Raw genomic sequence first — 14,961 nt, forward strand, 5'->3', positions numbered from 1 at the left:
TTCACAAACTTTTTCCAAGTTTAGCTTAATGTCAACTGACTCCACTAAAGAGTTGACACTGAAAATCTCTCGGTTCAAATGAATTTATTTTCTACTCAAGAATTCAACCTAATTGTAATGAGTGGATCCATAGAATATTATCAGTGTTTACCCTTCATGAATATCATCAGCCAGTCGGGATTTACAAAATTATAATTTTACCCTTCTAGCTGTTATTTCCTCAACTCCTTTGTCGCTTGTGAATAAGCTAGAAAAAATGTATTGACGAGGAGCTAACAAGTCACATTGTTTCATCCAAAAGAGTCAAGACTCAATTTGGACACTGGCCAGTTCATTTATTCACATTCCAAGGAACAAAGCATGAGGTGATATACATTGCATTTCAGCAATCTTGTACATGAATTCCATATCTATGAGAACTTCACAAAGTTACTCATGACATTCTCACAGCTTAGTACTTCACCAATAGGCCATGTTCAGAATCACATAGTGAGTCCGAACTCTGACTTTCTCAAATGAGAATACGTAAGTTGTGAAATGGCATGTCTCATTTCAGGATTAAGGTAAGCACGATGCAATTCATACGTAGTGACTTCGAGACATAAGAGGTTAAATGGTTTGTCCTTATTTTGTCTCTAGAAGTGCACTAGTTAATCCAGTACCTTCGAAACATACCTAGAAGAACTATAGAGTCTCCAACTCTCAATGCCCCATAACCAGACATCATAGATTCTCCTAACAATCGTACTGAGGTCAATAGTCCTTTGACCCTTAGATTGCGAATATATCATTTTAAGCAAACTACGAAGAGTTTGTTCATGCAAATCTACATTTATCTCTTCGTAAGTTGTTAAGTTTGTTTATGGACTAAAGACTAATGTTTTTTCATAAAGCTTCAAACAGACAAGGAAGAATGAATGAACGTTTCAACTTTTTTATTAATGAATAAGCAATTACAAGTAAGAGTCTTCGTGAGACTTTATTACATCAAATGTACAAAATAAAGACTACAACTCTTCTTGTGGGCACCATTGACAACACTGCGCGCCTGCTTGAGGCTCCGTGATAAATGATATTCATTCACACTTAGCTTTACCTTTTAAGAGAGAATTAAAGCTTGCTCTTTAGGTTTTTGATGTTATTTGATAGTTTTTCGTATATTTCCAGGTATAAGAGAGTGAGAGCAGTTTATGGTGTGAAAACGAGTTAAATCGGAGCTAAGCGGAGGAAGTTACGGTCCTTGGGAGTCAAAACTCAAAGCTGCAGAATAGTCAACCAAAAAGTCAATGCGTTACATCGATACACAAAGTCTCGCATGTCAGTTGCGTTCACGTCGACTCGACACGTGAAAGGGGATGCAACGCGGAAACCATCCCATCGCGACGGGTACGTAGGCGGAAGCAGTTTTTTAAAGAGCTTGTTCTTTAGATAATCTTAGCCCTGCTCTTTAGATAATCTTAGCCCTTGGATCCTATGTAAGGGCCTAAAATGCTACAAAAATACACTCGTGAGTATCATATACTCTTAATTAGATCTAAATCTTTACAATACACAATACTATATAGTTTAGATCTAAGACCTATTTTTTAGAGAGAAAACTTGAGTTCTTGGAGGGAAGAAGTAGAAGAAGAAGAAGAAGAAGAAGAAGAAGAAGAAGAAGAAGAAGAAGAAGAAGAAGAGAGTTCACATCTCCTTCATCAGCAGCATAAACACTCTTTTTCCTTTCTCTTTTGATTTACTTTATTGTCTTGAACTTCATTTTCTTTCTAGTTCTTGTTTTATGCTTGGTTTTAGTTCTTTTGAGTTGAATATTTGATTTGAAGTTTAGTTTATTGTTGGATTTTGGATTTGATTTAGTATTCATGCATATTTAAATATTGTTGAAGTGAATATTTAGATTTGGCTATTGAATAAAGTTTGATTTGATTTTTCGTATTGATTTACATGTCTTCTTATTATCTTGTTGTTTTTCTTTTGATTATGAGTAGCTGAATCTTAAGAGGGGCGTAATGTTAGCAATTTGAATTTGGTTGATTGATCACTTAAGATTAAAGTTGAGCTTCATGTGGGTGAAAAATAAGAACAAAAAATTGGCTACGTAGCCATCTTTAAGGCTAGCAATCTGGTTTTAGTCAATCTTTCGTTAATTTTCTGTAGATATAGCCATCTTGCTTACGTGGCAGCTTATTAATTGAAATAATTTTACACGTTTGTCCTTATTTGTTACACAATTATAATTAGAGAGTTTTATTTTTAATTTTGAATCTTACTTATTTAGAAAGATTTATTAACGTGTATTTTAGGGTTTTTGGACGTGAGGATATGCGTTGACTTTAGCTAAGTTGTTTCTATTTTTGTGGCTATTAATTAAGGAATAAAACCTGTAAATCTGGAAATCTGTTATTTATTTTGGTTGGATCTTTTTTTATCCAATTTTACATTCAAAATTTATTCTTTCTTAACGTGTATATAACTCTCTTATTAACATGACATCAATTTACATATAAATGAATCAATTTACAATTTACATGACTCTTATTTACAAATCCAATTTACATCCAGAAGACGAAGAAGAAAGAGGAAAATAAAACCAAAAAAATCATGTGTAAAATAAAGAACAACAATGAAGCTCGATCTGAAGAAATTCTCGACCTCGTCGTTCTCGGCATCGAAGACGAACCAATGCAAACATTCCGTTCGAGAATTGCCACACTGGTGTTGTTATTGAGGAGCGGCGGATGAGGTGTGGGAGTGGGCGGTGGTGATTTCTCCATTCTTCTTCTGGGGAACGACGATGGTGGCGATGAAGGAAGTTCCTCAATCAAAGGAATTTTATATTTTTTTTTCTTTTTTTGGTTTTTTGTTTCGGGATTATGGTTAGGTTAAGGAGTCAACAAATTAATGACTTTTAATTTGCTTCCTCGAATAGCGTGACAGTTATGATGACCAAATATTTGTAATTATGTTTTATTATTCAGTTTAAAACGAGCGGGATAGTTGTTGAGGTCTGTTTAGTATTTTAATTAGTTGTTAATTGGTGGGGTGACTATTTACTGAAAATTAACAAAAGGTTGGCTAAAAACAAAGCCTGTATAACCAAATTGCTATACACCTATATCTATAAAATACCTAGATTTATAAAAAAGACTAGGGATAGGTATAGTTGGTTGAAATCCCGGGCGTATTGTGTTTATTTGTTTTGATAGAATCCAAGCTGAGAGGTGTAACTCGACAAATAATTAGATCCCTAAAGACTCGAGAGAGATGAGTGGATGTTTTTAGGGGGATTTAGACTAAGTTTTATCACTCTAACTCATTCTTATATTTGTTTCCATAACCAACCAAATCATTGAGCTAATGAAATCACGCATCTTGCTTTCTTTTTAAGTTTTAACATGTTTTAGTCCTTTGCTTGATTGTCTCTTACTTTTTCACAATTTAAAAACCATAAAAAAAAACCCCATCTTTACTTATTTTACAATTCATAAAGGAAAAAGCAAAAGCATTTACATTGAAACTTAATATAAGTCCTCGTTGAATCGATATCTGTGTTTATGCACGTTACTACTTGACGACACGTACACTTGCGTTGTGTGAATTTTTCTATGTTAAGGAAAATCTCCCACCAGTCCGCGCGCGCTCTCCTCTCTTTCTGCGCATGCACGACCAACATGCCCATATAGGTTTGAGCCTCCAAACACCTATAAATACTCCCCACGGGAGAATGAAAAAAGTAACTTTAATTCATACCTCAGAAACGTTTTGAGGACTCTCCGCACCTTGTTTTACTCTAACTCTTCTATAATCACATACAAATAATCTCAGTACCCACACCTCGTAAAAAATAGTCAAACTAATGTTAGGTTACCTTTCTTCTTCTTGTTATTCTCAGGTCTCTACGACGAACGAATAATTCTCTTGAAGCAAAGAAAGCATACTCGAGACATTGAGCTGAACACACTCAAACTTGAGTGTAGTTACTTGGTTCGGCCTCTTATTGAACCACTCAAGTTCCTCAATCGTTGTCCAAAAATGATCGACAACATTTTGGCACTAGAAAGATGGTACTCCAGAAACATCCACGAGATCCCACATTAACTCTTTATGAATCGGAAAGATTAAGGACTTTTTGGTATCCCCTTTTGCCTAGAACCCAGGCTCCCAAGACGTTCGAGGGAGGCATAATTCCCCTCTTAGTTGTTACTATTTTTCTCAGATTCGCTTTGCCCATAAATGTCTTCTTCGTGACCCTTTTCCCGTGGGTGTTAAAATCTCTCCACGGTGGTCATACGACGATGTCGTTAGCAACCGGTGGCTTTGATTGCTTCTCAATGGCAGCGCCTGACCTCGTCGGAAATAGCCTGCTAGGACGGCTGTCGAGGTCTCAATAGTGGTGGTGTGCAACGCCTCAAACGTGCGGAAAGGTAGAGAGAGTTTTCCGTGGATGGAGATTTTTTCTCGGCGAGGAGTGTCGAAGAGCGAAGGCTAGTGGATGTTTGATTTTTTATTATGATTGACCCGAATATGTTAGGATCTGCATTTAATTTCATGTTTAATTTTTTTTTTCGGGATGTTTTGATTGTTTCATGGGTAATATTTCTATCTCTATGGTGCTCGTGCTGGTGAACTCTTTATTATGTTTGATTTTTCTTGGTTTCATTTTGATGAGAGACAAATTAACCGACATCCCATATCTCCGTAGATTTTTGTCTATATAAGCTGAAGAATAATAATCGTTTTGTTATCTCTATACTTCATGCTCGTTTCATGTAACCCTTTTTTTTTCTTTTCGCCACGATTGAGTCGACTTTAAATCTTTCTCGTCTTTGACCGGTATTTCTGCGAGCCGGCCAAGACTCGTTCATCTATGGGTATCCCATGGGAATATCGATTCACTGAGCTTTCAAACGTCTTTCCTCTTTCTTTAAGAATTTCCACTGTGGCCCTCAATTGGACTTTTGTTGGGGGACGAAATTCCATTCACACAGTAAGTACCTCTACTCACATAAATTTGAGATCATAAGTTCAAGTCCTTTCAAAAGATAGTGCATGAGATAACAAACTCATAAAGTTTCCTTAAAAATTTTTAAAATATATATTAAAGAAAACATGTGTCTTGATACACTGACAAATAAGTTTGGACTTTGTTATTAGGTAAGTAATCAAATACCGTACGAGACGTCTTATAACTTATATAGAAAAAGGACCATTAAAAAAATGAGTTTTATGGAGCTTAAACATATTATCAATATGTTGTTGGTCGTCATAATATAATTAAAAAAATACAATTATTTGTAGATTTAATTAAGAGTACATAACTGTTGGTCAACATACGGAACTGGCTAGGAAGTCTAGTCAGATAAAAGTGGGGAATTATTTAAGAGAATACATTCCACTTAATATTGGAAAATATACGACACTTTAATGTCGTTTCAAGGAATCTTCTTGAACTCATCTGTCAAGTCAACAACGATGAGTTAAAGCGGCGTGTGGAAAAAAAATTGCTAGTGCATGATTCCATACGCTCTGACTATTATCATCTTATTCTGCTCTCTGAATCTCGTATAAAATAATTTTTCATAGGGGTTAAATAACTCATACGGAGACTTCGGCAAAAGCTAATAATTATATAAATTTAGTAAAAGTCAGAGCAAAGATTAAAATACCGATTTCGGTATTGATATCGAGGTTATGATTTTACTAACATATCGACTACTGACGGATATATCAATGAATATTCAATAACAATTTTAATATCAATTAGTGATAGTAGATGTTAGATCGATAAGAGGATTAACTTAGTTAGTAAATTATCCTCATCATTGTAAAACAGTCAAACATTTCAATATTTTAAACGGAATATCAATTTAAACAATGTAACTAATAATTAAAAATGAGTTCTCTAAATATATAGCTATATGAAAACTCAAGTTTTGTCATATAGTCAATTTTTTTATATATAAATTTTAAATAAATAGCCACGAGATATCATTAACAAAGCCAAAAAGACATTAATATTCGTTAATAATTATAAATAACCATAAGACTCTAAGGGCATAAATGAAATGCTAAAAACATCCAAACAATATCACATCAATATAATGGTTATTTACTTAAAATTTACAAATGATTGACTATTTAACAAATTTTCAATTTTTATAGTTTAGTTATCAATTAATTGATTAAAAATTTGCAACTCTTTCTCTTTTTTCATACATTTCCCTCTTTTCATATATAACACAATTTTAAACAAATGTCAACTCACTCAATTAAACAAGCAAAACTGTCCTCAAATTTCTAAACCCTCATTTTGATTTGATACTTGAAAAAAAAAAAAAAAAAAAAAAAAACCTTCGAATTCAATGGCACTGAAGGCAGAGAATAAGCCGACGTATAAAAACAAGACCACGGTGACAGAGAAAGCTCCGACGGAGAAGAAACCAAAGGTCGGGTAGAAGCTCTCGAAAGACAGCAATGACAAACTGCACAACGTTGCTCCTCTAGTGTCTCTCCGTGCATCCTAACTCTCGCTCTTAATCCAATTGGCTCGGAATATATGCTTGAAACCACTTGCTCCACGCCACTCCTTCATCTCCCGAAGTTTCACCCCGCTACATTGGCTCCGTACCGTCATCATTGCTAGTATAGTCATAAACAGAATGGCTGCTCTTTGTTGGAGTGTGTATCCAATGATTTTTTTTTTTTTTTTTTAATTTATCTTCAAATTTTTGCATATCTATGTCTGTTGTAATTAACTGGTGATAGTAGTGGCTAGCAATCGAACTTTGCTCTCGACAGTAAATTCAAATCAAAACCATGTATGTTGCATTTTTTCTTATATATGTTGTTGATATTACCAAATATATATACATATATAGCGGTTATAAACATATTTTAACCACGATTGTGATTTTTTTTTTTTTAGTTGATTTGATTTATTTTGGTGTAGGTGTAGTTTTTCGCGTTTTTTTGAGATTTTAGAAGTCAAGTAGGCGGTTTATTTCTTGCACTTACTTCTATGTTTGCAATTGATATGAGCAAATGTTACATTCATGGACTATTATTAGCAAATATAACCAATATTAATCTTCGAAATTGGGTTTGATTTTAGGTTGATTTTTGTTTATAATTGATTTTTTTTACAAGTAATAAGAGTGGTTTTTTTTTTCTGTGATCTTTTTAAAATTTTAAGCAAATGGAAATATATATATATATATATATATATATATATATATATATATATTGGCATTTAAGATGGATAATTATATCATATATGCATTTTTTGCTTAGCAAAACTCAAATTTTAGTTAACTAGTGCCAATTTTTGTTTATATAAAAAAATATTCGTCTCTATTCAAATAATAATTGGAGTGTGAGGTAAGACTTAAGAGCCCCATAACATAAATTGCCTTCCCACCTTCATTTTTTTTATCCTGCCACATGGGTAATGTTAGATTTGGTCATTCGCCTACTTGCATAGATAGTTATGCTTTCAATTACATCTTTAAATTTGGTGTCATAATATTAACAATAATTAACGAGAATACATGAAAAAAAAGGTCCAACATGTCTTATGTCCCAACACTCCTCCAATAGCCAATCGCAAGAGTTGGCTTGATGACCTTTATTTAATTTTAGTTTTTTAAAACTAAAGCTTTTCTTATTACATTTTATCTGTAACTTCCGCCGACGGAAGTTCTTCTGTGTAATTTTTCTTATACCCTTTTGTACTTTGATTAAAAATCTTGTTTTATTTATTATTTTAATTATTAAAATATATAATCCACACTTTATATTATTAAAAAAAAAAGTATGTGCATAGTCTTAAGCTACGCTATATCAAGTAATGAATACCGCAAAAGGGAATTTAATATCCAAAATAATACTTTGGTATGAAGTGGAAGCGTTAATATTATAGGGTTTTTTTTTCCCCACAAGTTTCATCATTCTCTCCTTTTTTAAACCTCCAAAAACTATTGATTATACATCACGATTCACAACATGTTGGTACTAAATAAGTTTATTATTAATAAAACGTAGTATTAATTGGCCATTTGGGCGAAAAATATGTTACATGCCAATCTGGTTAAACACTGTTTTCCGGATAGGATCCAAGTAATCAACAAGTAAAATATTTATTTTAGGTGGTGCAAAAATAGTTAGTCTCTCCTATATCATTAGAAAATAATTGGAAATAATATATTAAATAGTCACTGACCCCACAAATATTGATTAGTCAATGGGGATATGATGAGAAAAGGCGCTTTACTACTTTCCTGGATGTTTCATTTGACGACTTATCAATCTCATAAATACTACAAACAACCCACGAATTAAGAGACATAGTAGTTGGTTCTTTTTGTCCCTAAAAAAAATTAAAAAAAAAAATTCCTGGAGTCTATAGTAGGAAGAGTGAATTGAGGTTTGAGGATGTCTTTTCTAATAACTTGTTGGCTCATTATTGAAAATGTAATAATCCCTGATGGGTTTAGGAAGTGGTTTTATTTGAGCTTCTATATCCACCCTTCAATTCTGGTTTTTTGCCAAATCTTTCTCTGGGTCAGAGTGCTAAAAGACTGCCTTTCATTTGTGCTCTTTATACCTCTCAAACCTTTCTCTATTTCATGTCACTACATTTTTGTAGCTCTTAGAAGGTGTGTCACGTGTCTTCTTTCATTCATTAGACCGAACGGAGCACGAGTTCATGAAGAGGCCGAGCAGTATTTTGAAGCTCAATGGACATTTGACCCGAACCAAACTCCCTATACTTACATTACTTCCACGGATTTGCCTATTATTTGCGAGGCAAGACTCCTCGAAGAGGAAACTGAAAGCAAAGCTAAGCTCTTTCTCTGTTACGTGAGAAGTGTAGACGAGGACTCGTTTTGCAGTACTACCACGGACTCGTCCACGTCAGATGAAAACTCCGACGGGCTTCTACATCAAGGCCAGAGCGAATCTGAGCCATCAGTGTTTGACATGGATGAATATCCTCCAACTAGTACTTATACACCCGATTTTGACCCCTTTGAAAGTGAAGTGATCGGAGAAGACACATCAGAAGAAGAGGATATCGAGGAAGAATCCGACGAGCTCTTCAAAGCATACACCGAGAGGATGAGATGGTTCGACATACTAAACCACGACAGAGCCTGTGGAATCAGTAGGTCTTCCAATCACCGCAGCTCTACCTTAGAGCACAAGTAACTATGGTTTTCTGTTTTATATCTGATCAAGTCAATTTGCTCATTCTAGGTGCCATTGAGAAGAACCAGGTCGAAACTCCGAGTCCTCTCAGGAGACTCGTCGAGTCTCCAGAACCGTTGGGAATGATTCGGGTCCCACGGAGCAAAGCGACCACGAGAAGGCTGTTGAGAAGCCTAGAGATTGACTTTGAAGTGGTCTACGTGGCACAGTCATGCCTGGCGTGGAAAGCCCTTCACCACCAGTACATGAAGGTCAAGGCACTAGAAAATTTTACACCTCACAACGGCATATTTTGTAGCCACGTGGCTGGTGAGTTCCAGAAGTTTCAGATACTTCTGGAGAGATTCATGGAGGATGAGCAGTCCGAGGGAAAAAGAGTATGGAATTATGTCAATGGAAGATTTTCTCTCAAAGGTCTTCTTCAGGTTCCAGATGTCTCGGGTAATATAACTTTTTTTTTTTTTTTTTTTTTTTTTTTACAAAAATCTTTCCATGTGACAATATCCTCCAACTACCTGATTCAAAGGCTCACATTGGTCCAGTTATTAATTAATATAAGAATACAAAAGTGCTGAGTTAGCGTTAACCCCTTTCGAAATCAAGTTTCCACATCTTTATTATAAATTCCCTTTCACGGTTTGGTTGTACATGACATGGCATGTCAAAAATTTATCTGTAGTTATCTGTAGCCTTTTATATATTTTTATTTATAATAGTATCTCAAAATATCAAATATGAAGTGCACTATTGTCCGATAAATTATTAATACAATTCTATATGAATGGACTTAAATAAAAATATATAAAAAAAAACCTTGAAGATTTGTTTATGGCAAAATTTATAAACTTCTTCAACTAAGGCAAGGATGGTATGCAGTGAGAGGCCTAATGAAGGAGGAGAAAGAAAAGCTGAAAGGAGAAGGTACAAATATACAAGGAGTGTTGAAGGTCATAGAGCAATGCATAGAAGCATTTTGGATGTTTATGAACACAGACAATAGCAAGAGATCCTGGTGGCAAATACAAACTTCTTCATGGACTTTACCACCTGTTGAAGACCCGAGAGACCTTGAGCAACTAGCCGAGCTCAGCAAAAGACTCCAAAAGGTAATATAAAATAAAATAAAACAAAAAAATTGATTAATTAGACACTTAATTGCTTAATTGAGCTTATTATTTACCAAGCCTAAAGAATCGACTTTTGACCCAAAACGATACTAGATTGTCTCAAAATCATCACCTGCCATCACCCATCGTCGCCGTCATCGAAATTCTTAATAATTCTTAAACTGTGGCGTTTTATCGAGATTTATGTTTTTTTGTTCACCCAATTGCATTTGCGGACAAAGATGATGGGCGATTCCGGACGGTGGTTTTGAAGCAATTTAGGAGCATTCTGGTCTCATTGTAATTCTATTATTGAATCTTTGTAAATATCAAATTTCACCAAGCAATTAAGTGTATAATTCGATCTAATTAATCAAATTTATCTATAAAGTTGAATCACATAATTTACTTACATATATATAGGCCTTTTAGTACACACAACTCCTAAATTGTACGATTTGTATTTAGTACTAGATTAATCATACATACAAAAACCTTTGATTTGTTTTACCAAGTTTAATCTTATTTACATCGATGTAGAACTTCTTACCAGAGTTTAAAACATAAACAACTTATTGCTATGTTATGTAAAACCTTAGATATGACCCTTTTACTTTTATTAAAAAAAATGTTAAAGCAAACACTAAATAGCACAAAATAAAAAATAACTTCAAGATTTTAGGATTTTATATATATATATATATATATATATATTATAAGATTGACAAGTTCTTATGTTAGTGACTATGTTATAAATTTTGTTGGTGTTAGATTATATTTAAAAAGTGTAGAGTCATTAGGGGTAAGATCACAACTTTTTGCCTATTAAGTTATTGACCGAAGATGCAACCTAAATGTCTATATATACTAGACAAGAACAAAGAAAAAAAAATTATTTGAACTGCATTTAAAATACATATATATGTACATTTTGAAGGTAAAGCTATGGTTGAAAGATCTAGAAGGTAAGAAGAGATGTTTGTTGAAGAGGATAGTTAACCCTGTTGAAGAGTCCCAAAGGATGGTTATGATGTTGACCAAGATAGACATTAGTCTGGTTTCAAGGGTTGTCCAAATGCCCATGATCTCTTCACCCCAACTCAAGTGGTGTCAAGAAAAGCTTGACAATTTGGAGTTCAGAGACGGCAAGGTATTCAGGGCATGTAATGACTCTCTATTCCCTCCTTGACTGATGCTTGAATGTATATATCTATTCTATTTCATGTACCTATTAGAGTATATTTAGCTTTGTAATTATGTATTGCTGTAAAATGTTTGAGCTGATCAGAACTAACCAGCCCGGCATATTAGTGAAAAATAAAGTATAAACTAAAACCACAAAGGCTAATAAAAATAAAAAATTAAGGACATTCTTGCCACCTGTAATATGGTGCTCATGAAAATCCACCCCATGATCTATAAACTATTGCTATTTTCTCCTTAGTCTTCATTTTAGTTTCATTGTCGTCCTTCCGTCAAAAAATAGGTCCAATCGTCAGTTAAAGTTGCACGTGGCACGCACGTGCTATCCAAAATAAGGGTATCATGGGTAATTCGGATGAGATGAGTGAATAATTCCCGTTTTATTGAAATAAAAATAAAAAGAATATTCAAATAAAAAAAGAAATGGACTAATGAAAAAAAAAATGAAAACCTGATCTTGAAAAAATATGAGAATGCCAATGGAACGAATTGAGAGAGAATGCCAATGGAACGAATTGAGAGAGAAACCCTAAATCTCTAAATCGCCTGTCTCTTAATGGCGAAAGGGAATCTCCGCGGAAGCCATCTCCAGCAAAAAGAGTGGTGGGAGATTTGGGTCTGTGTCATCATCTCGTGCAAAGTCGGACAGTGGAAAAGGGAAAGCACAAGCGACGAACAAATCACCATTGAAGAAAAATTCGGCAGCGCGTGCAACGAAGTCCCCATCTGCAGGTTCCTCAGTTTATACTGAATGGAATATATTTGTATTTTGGGGACCGCACTTTTTTCTATTGTTTGTTTTGTTGTGGTTTCTAATATCTAATGTTATTTTTCTGCCCCCTTCCATTTAAAGTGTGGGCCCTTCATGTTTATATGGTGTCGGTGGGCAATCTTTAATGACTTTGGTTATTGTATCATTTTTGTTTGTTTCGTAGAGGAGTTGCTGCATAAGTTTACCATAAACTTTCAGCATTTTGGTACGATTGAGTTTACAACTCATGGTTAAAGATATAATGGTGGGGTCATCGATCACTGGGACTATGCAGATTCAGAGGATGAGCACATACAAGATCCACCCCAACTTGATGAGTTAATCCAAGAAAAAAAGAGGAACACTCGTGGGGCGCAAAATGAGGACGTTGAATAGGGTGAGCAGGGTGAAGACATTGCAGAGGGTGATGAGAGTAGAGACGTTGAAGAGGGTGAGAAGAATGAAGACGTTCAAGACTTCGGTTTTGAGTCGAGCAAAGATGACAATGACGTTGATGGTGATGCTGTAGACCTTGGATTGTCAAGGTTACGCAGTAAAGGCAAGATCGTGGTAAGTGAAGAAGATGATGATTCTGAGGATAGTGACTTTGACATTGATGCAAAAATCGCCGTTGATGACGATTCATCGTCTAAAGATGAAAGAGAACCTCTTGTCGAAAGTTCAACACACGAGCCGTTCAGAGATGTGAGGAAAGTAACAAAGAAACTCCCAAACTTCTAGGAGGGAAACTGTTCAAGGATGCCATTAAAGAGAATGTGATATGTATCGGTAAAGATATACATTTTAAGAAGAACGGTCCTGATCGAATTCGTGCAAAATGTAAGGACAAAAACTGCAAATAGACGTGTTTCGCTTCTTTGTTAGGGAAAACAGGTTTTTTCATTGTCAAAACATATAAGTCTGAACATACTTGCCCTAGGGTTATTCGTAATAGGTGTACGACCTCGAGGAGGTTTGCATGAACTTATATGCAGAAATTTCAGGACATTGAGTTGTGGTCGACACCAAATTTCATAAAACCGAGTTCATAAAGATTTTTCTTTTTTTTGTGTTATCGTGTGAAGTTGTACATGGCGAAGAAACTTGTTGCACATGTAATTGAGGGTCGTATAAAGAACAATATGCAAAACTCTAGGACTCCGGTGCTGGACTACTAGCATCAAATCAAAATTCAGCAGTCCAATTTGAATCAGATATTGGTGTAGATAGTAAACTAGTATTCAAACGTATGTACATATGTTTCCAAGGCTGCAGAGGTGGTTTTAAACATTAGAGGCATGTGATTGGCTTCGACGGATGCCACATAAAGGGTCATCACACTAGTCAGTTGCGAACGGGAAATTGGCATCAATGAAAACAACAGTATCTTCTTGGTCGCATACACTATTGTTTAGCCAGAATGCAAGGCCTCATGGACGTGGTTTTTAAAGTTCCTGAAAACTGATTTGGACATCACTGGAATTCATATCGAATAAGTAAAAAGGGCTTCAAGAAGCATTGTCGAGTATGTGGGAAGAATGGTCCGTTCAAGCCAAACACAGACACTGTGCCACACATTTACAAAGTAACTTCACAAAGGTTATTCATTTCTGCTTCACTGTAGAACTATTGATGAATAAATCCGGCTTTTAACTCTATTAATTATGACTCTGCTATGTATTGTAATTGTAACTTCACGAATATTACTTTGTAAGTTCATACAGGAATGTTTGTAAAGACAAAGATGATGGTCGTGGCTATGGCATATTCGAAGCCTCGATTTGAAGCAGAAATGGTTCTATTACAAGTTGAAGTTCCCGAAGCATACGATTGGCTGATGACCAAAGGCACTGACCACTAGGCCATAAGTCATTTCATAAGCGGGCTTAAATGTGAGATATTATTGAACTTATGTGAGATTTTCAACGGGAAGAAGGCAATCTTGATGGTTACGCAGAAACCAATATTATCAATGCTCGAGCACTTTCAAATGTATCTCATGCAAGGGTTCAGTAAGCAACGAGTTGCCGATGAAAATTGGACATCAGATATTGGACCACACATATTCAAAATACTTGAAAAGAACAAGGTGCTCAGTGCAGAGAAAATCGTTTTTTCGTGCCGATGATTCGGAGTATCAAGTCTCAAACATGTATGGAACCATGTATAAAGGGGATATTGCGAGTCAAACCTATTCATGTAAACGTTGGGATTTTTCAGGTACGACCATTGGTGTTATAACACTACTTTGTGTTTTACAATATATTGTATGTTTATTCTTTTACAGTTTATCACGTCCTTTAATTATAGGTACATGCGATTAGCTTAATATGGCAAAGGCATGAAGACCCAATGAAATACGTCTCAAATTGGTACAAAAAGAAGTCTTACCGAAACATTACAAGCACAAGATAAATCTAATCAATCCTATAGATCAGTTCACTACTACATATATAGGCATCAGGTGCGATGAAAGTCGCACCCGATGCCCAAAATATTGCACCCGAAAGTTCTTCGAGTGCGACTTTAGGTGCGACATTGTCGCACCCAAAAGTACATCGCTAAAGGCTTCGGGTGCGACATCGCACCTGATAGTATTAGGTGCGATATTGTGCGACATGTTGCACCTGTTGAGTGTATTGGGTGCGACATGTCGCACCTAAATGAGCATTAGGTGCGACATGTCGTACCGGA

At 35.2% G+C, this 14,961-nt stretch overlaps 1 protein-coding gene across 1 annotated transcript; it reads left to right on the plus strand.

The window, feature by feature from the left end:
* The first annotated feature begins 8,348 nt into the window (after window positions 1-8,348).
* LOC149402180 (uncharacterized) lies at window positions 8,349-11,681 on the plus strand. The gene is made up of 4 exons (XM_089609659.1): window positions 8,349-9,163; window positions 9,256-9,648; window positions 10,084-10,313; window positions 11,251-11,681. The coding sequence occupies exons 1-4, from the start codon at window positions 8,431-8,433 to the stop codon at window positions 11,500-11,502; spliced, it is 1,608 nt and encodes a 535-aa protein (XP_089465785.1). The 5' UTR covers window positions 8,349-8,430; the 3' UTR covers window positions 11,503-11,681.
* Window positions 11,682-14,961: the final 3,280 nt, after the last annotated feature.

Source organism: Urtica dioica, chromosome 3 (assembly GCF_054948205.1).
Source record: "Urtica dioica subsp. dioica isolate 48M chromosome 3, U.dioica_male_clone48M_v1_H2, whole genome shotgun sequence".
Classification (NCBI taxonomy): domain Eukaryota; kingdom Viridiplantae; phylum Streptophyta; class Magnoliopsida; order Rosales; family Urticaceae; genus Urtica; species Urtica dioica.

Bases quoted from the DNA above. Each gene is read 5' to 3' on its own strand.
- LOC149402180 (XM_089609659.1), top strand. From the start codon at position 8,431: ATGTCTTTTCTAATAACTTGTTGGCTCATTATTGAAAATGTAATAATC. The intron at 9,164-9,255 runs GTAGGTCTTCCA...TGCTCATTCTAG, and splicing joins CGACAGAGCCTGTGGAATCA to GTGCCATTGAGAAGAACCAG. The intron at 10,314-11,250 runs GTAATATAAAAT...TACATTTTGAAG, and splicing joins TCAGCAAAAGACTCCAAAAG to GTAAAGCTATGGTTGAAAGA.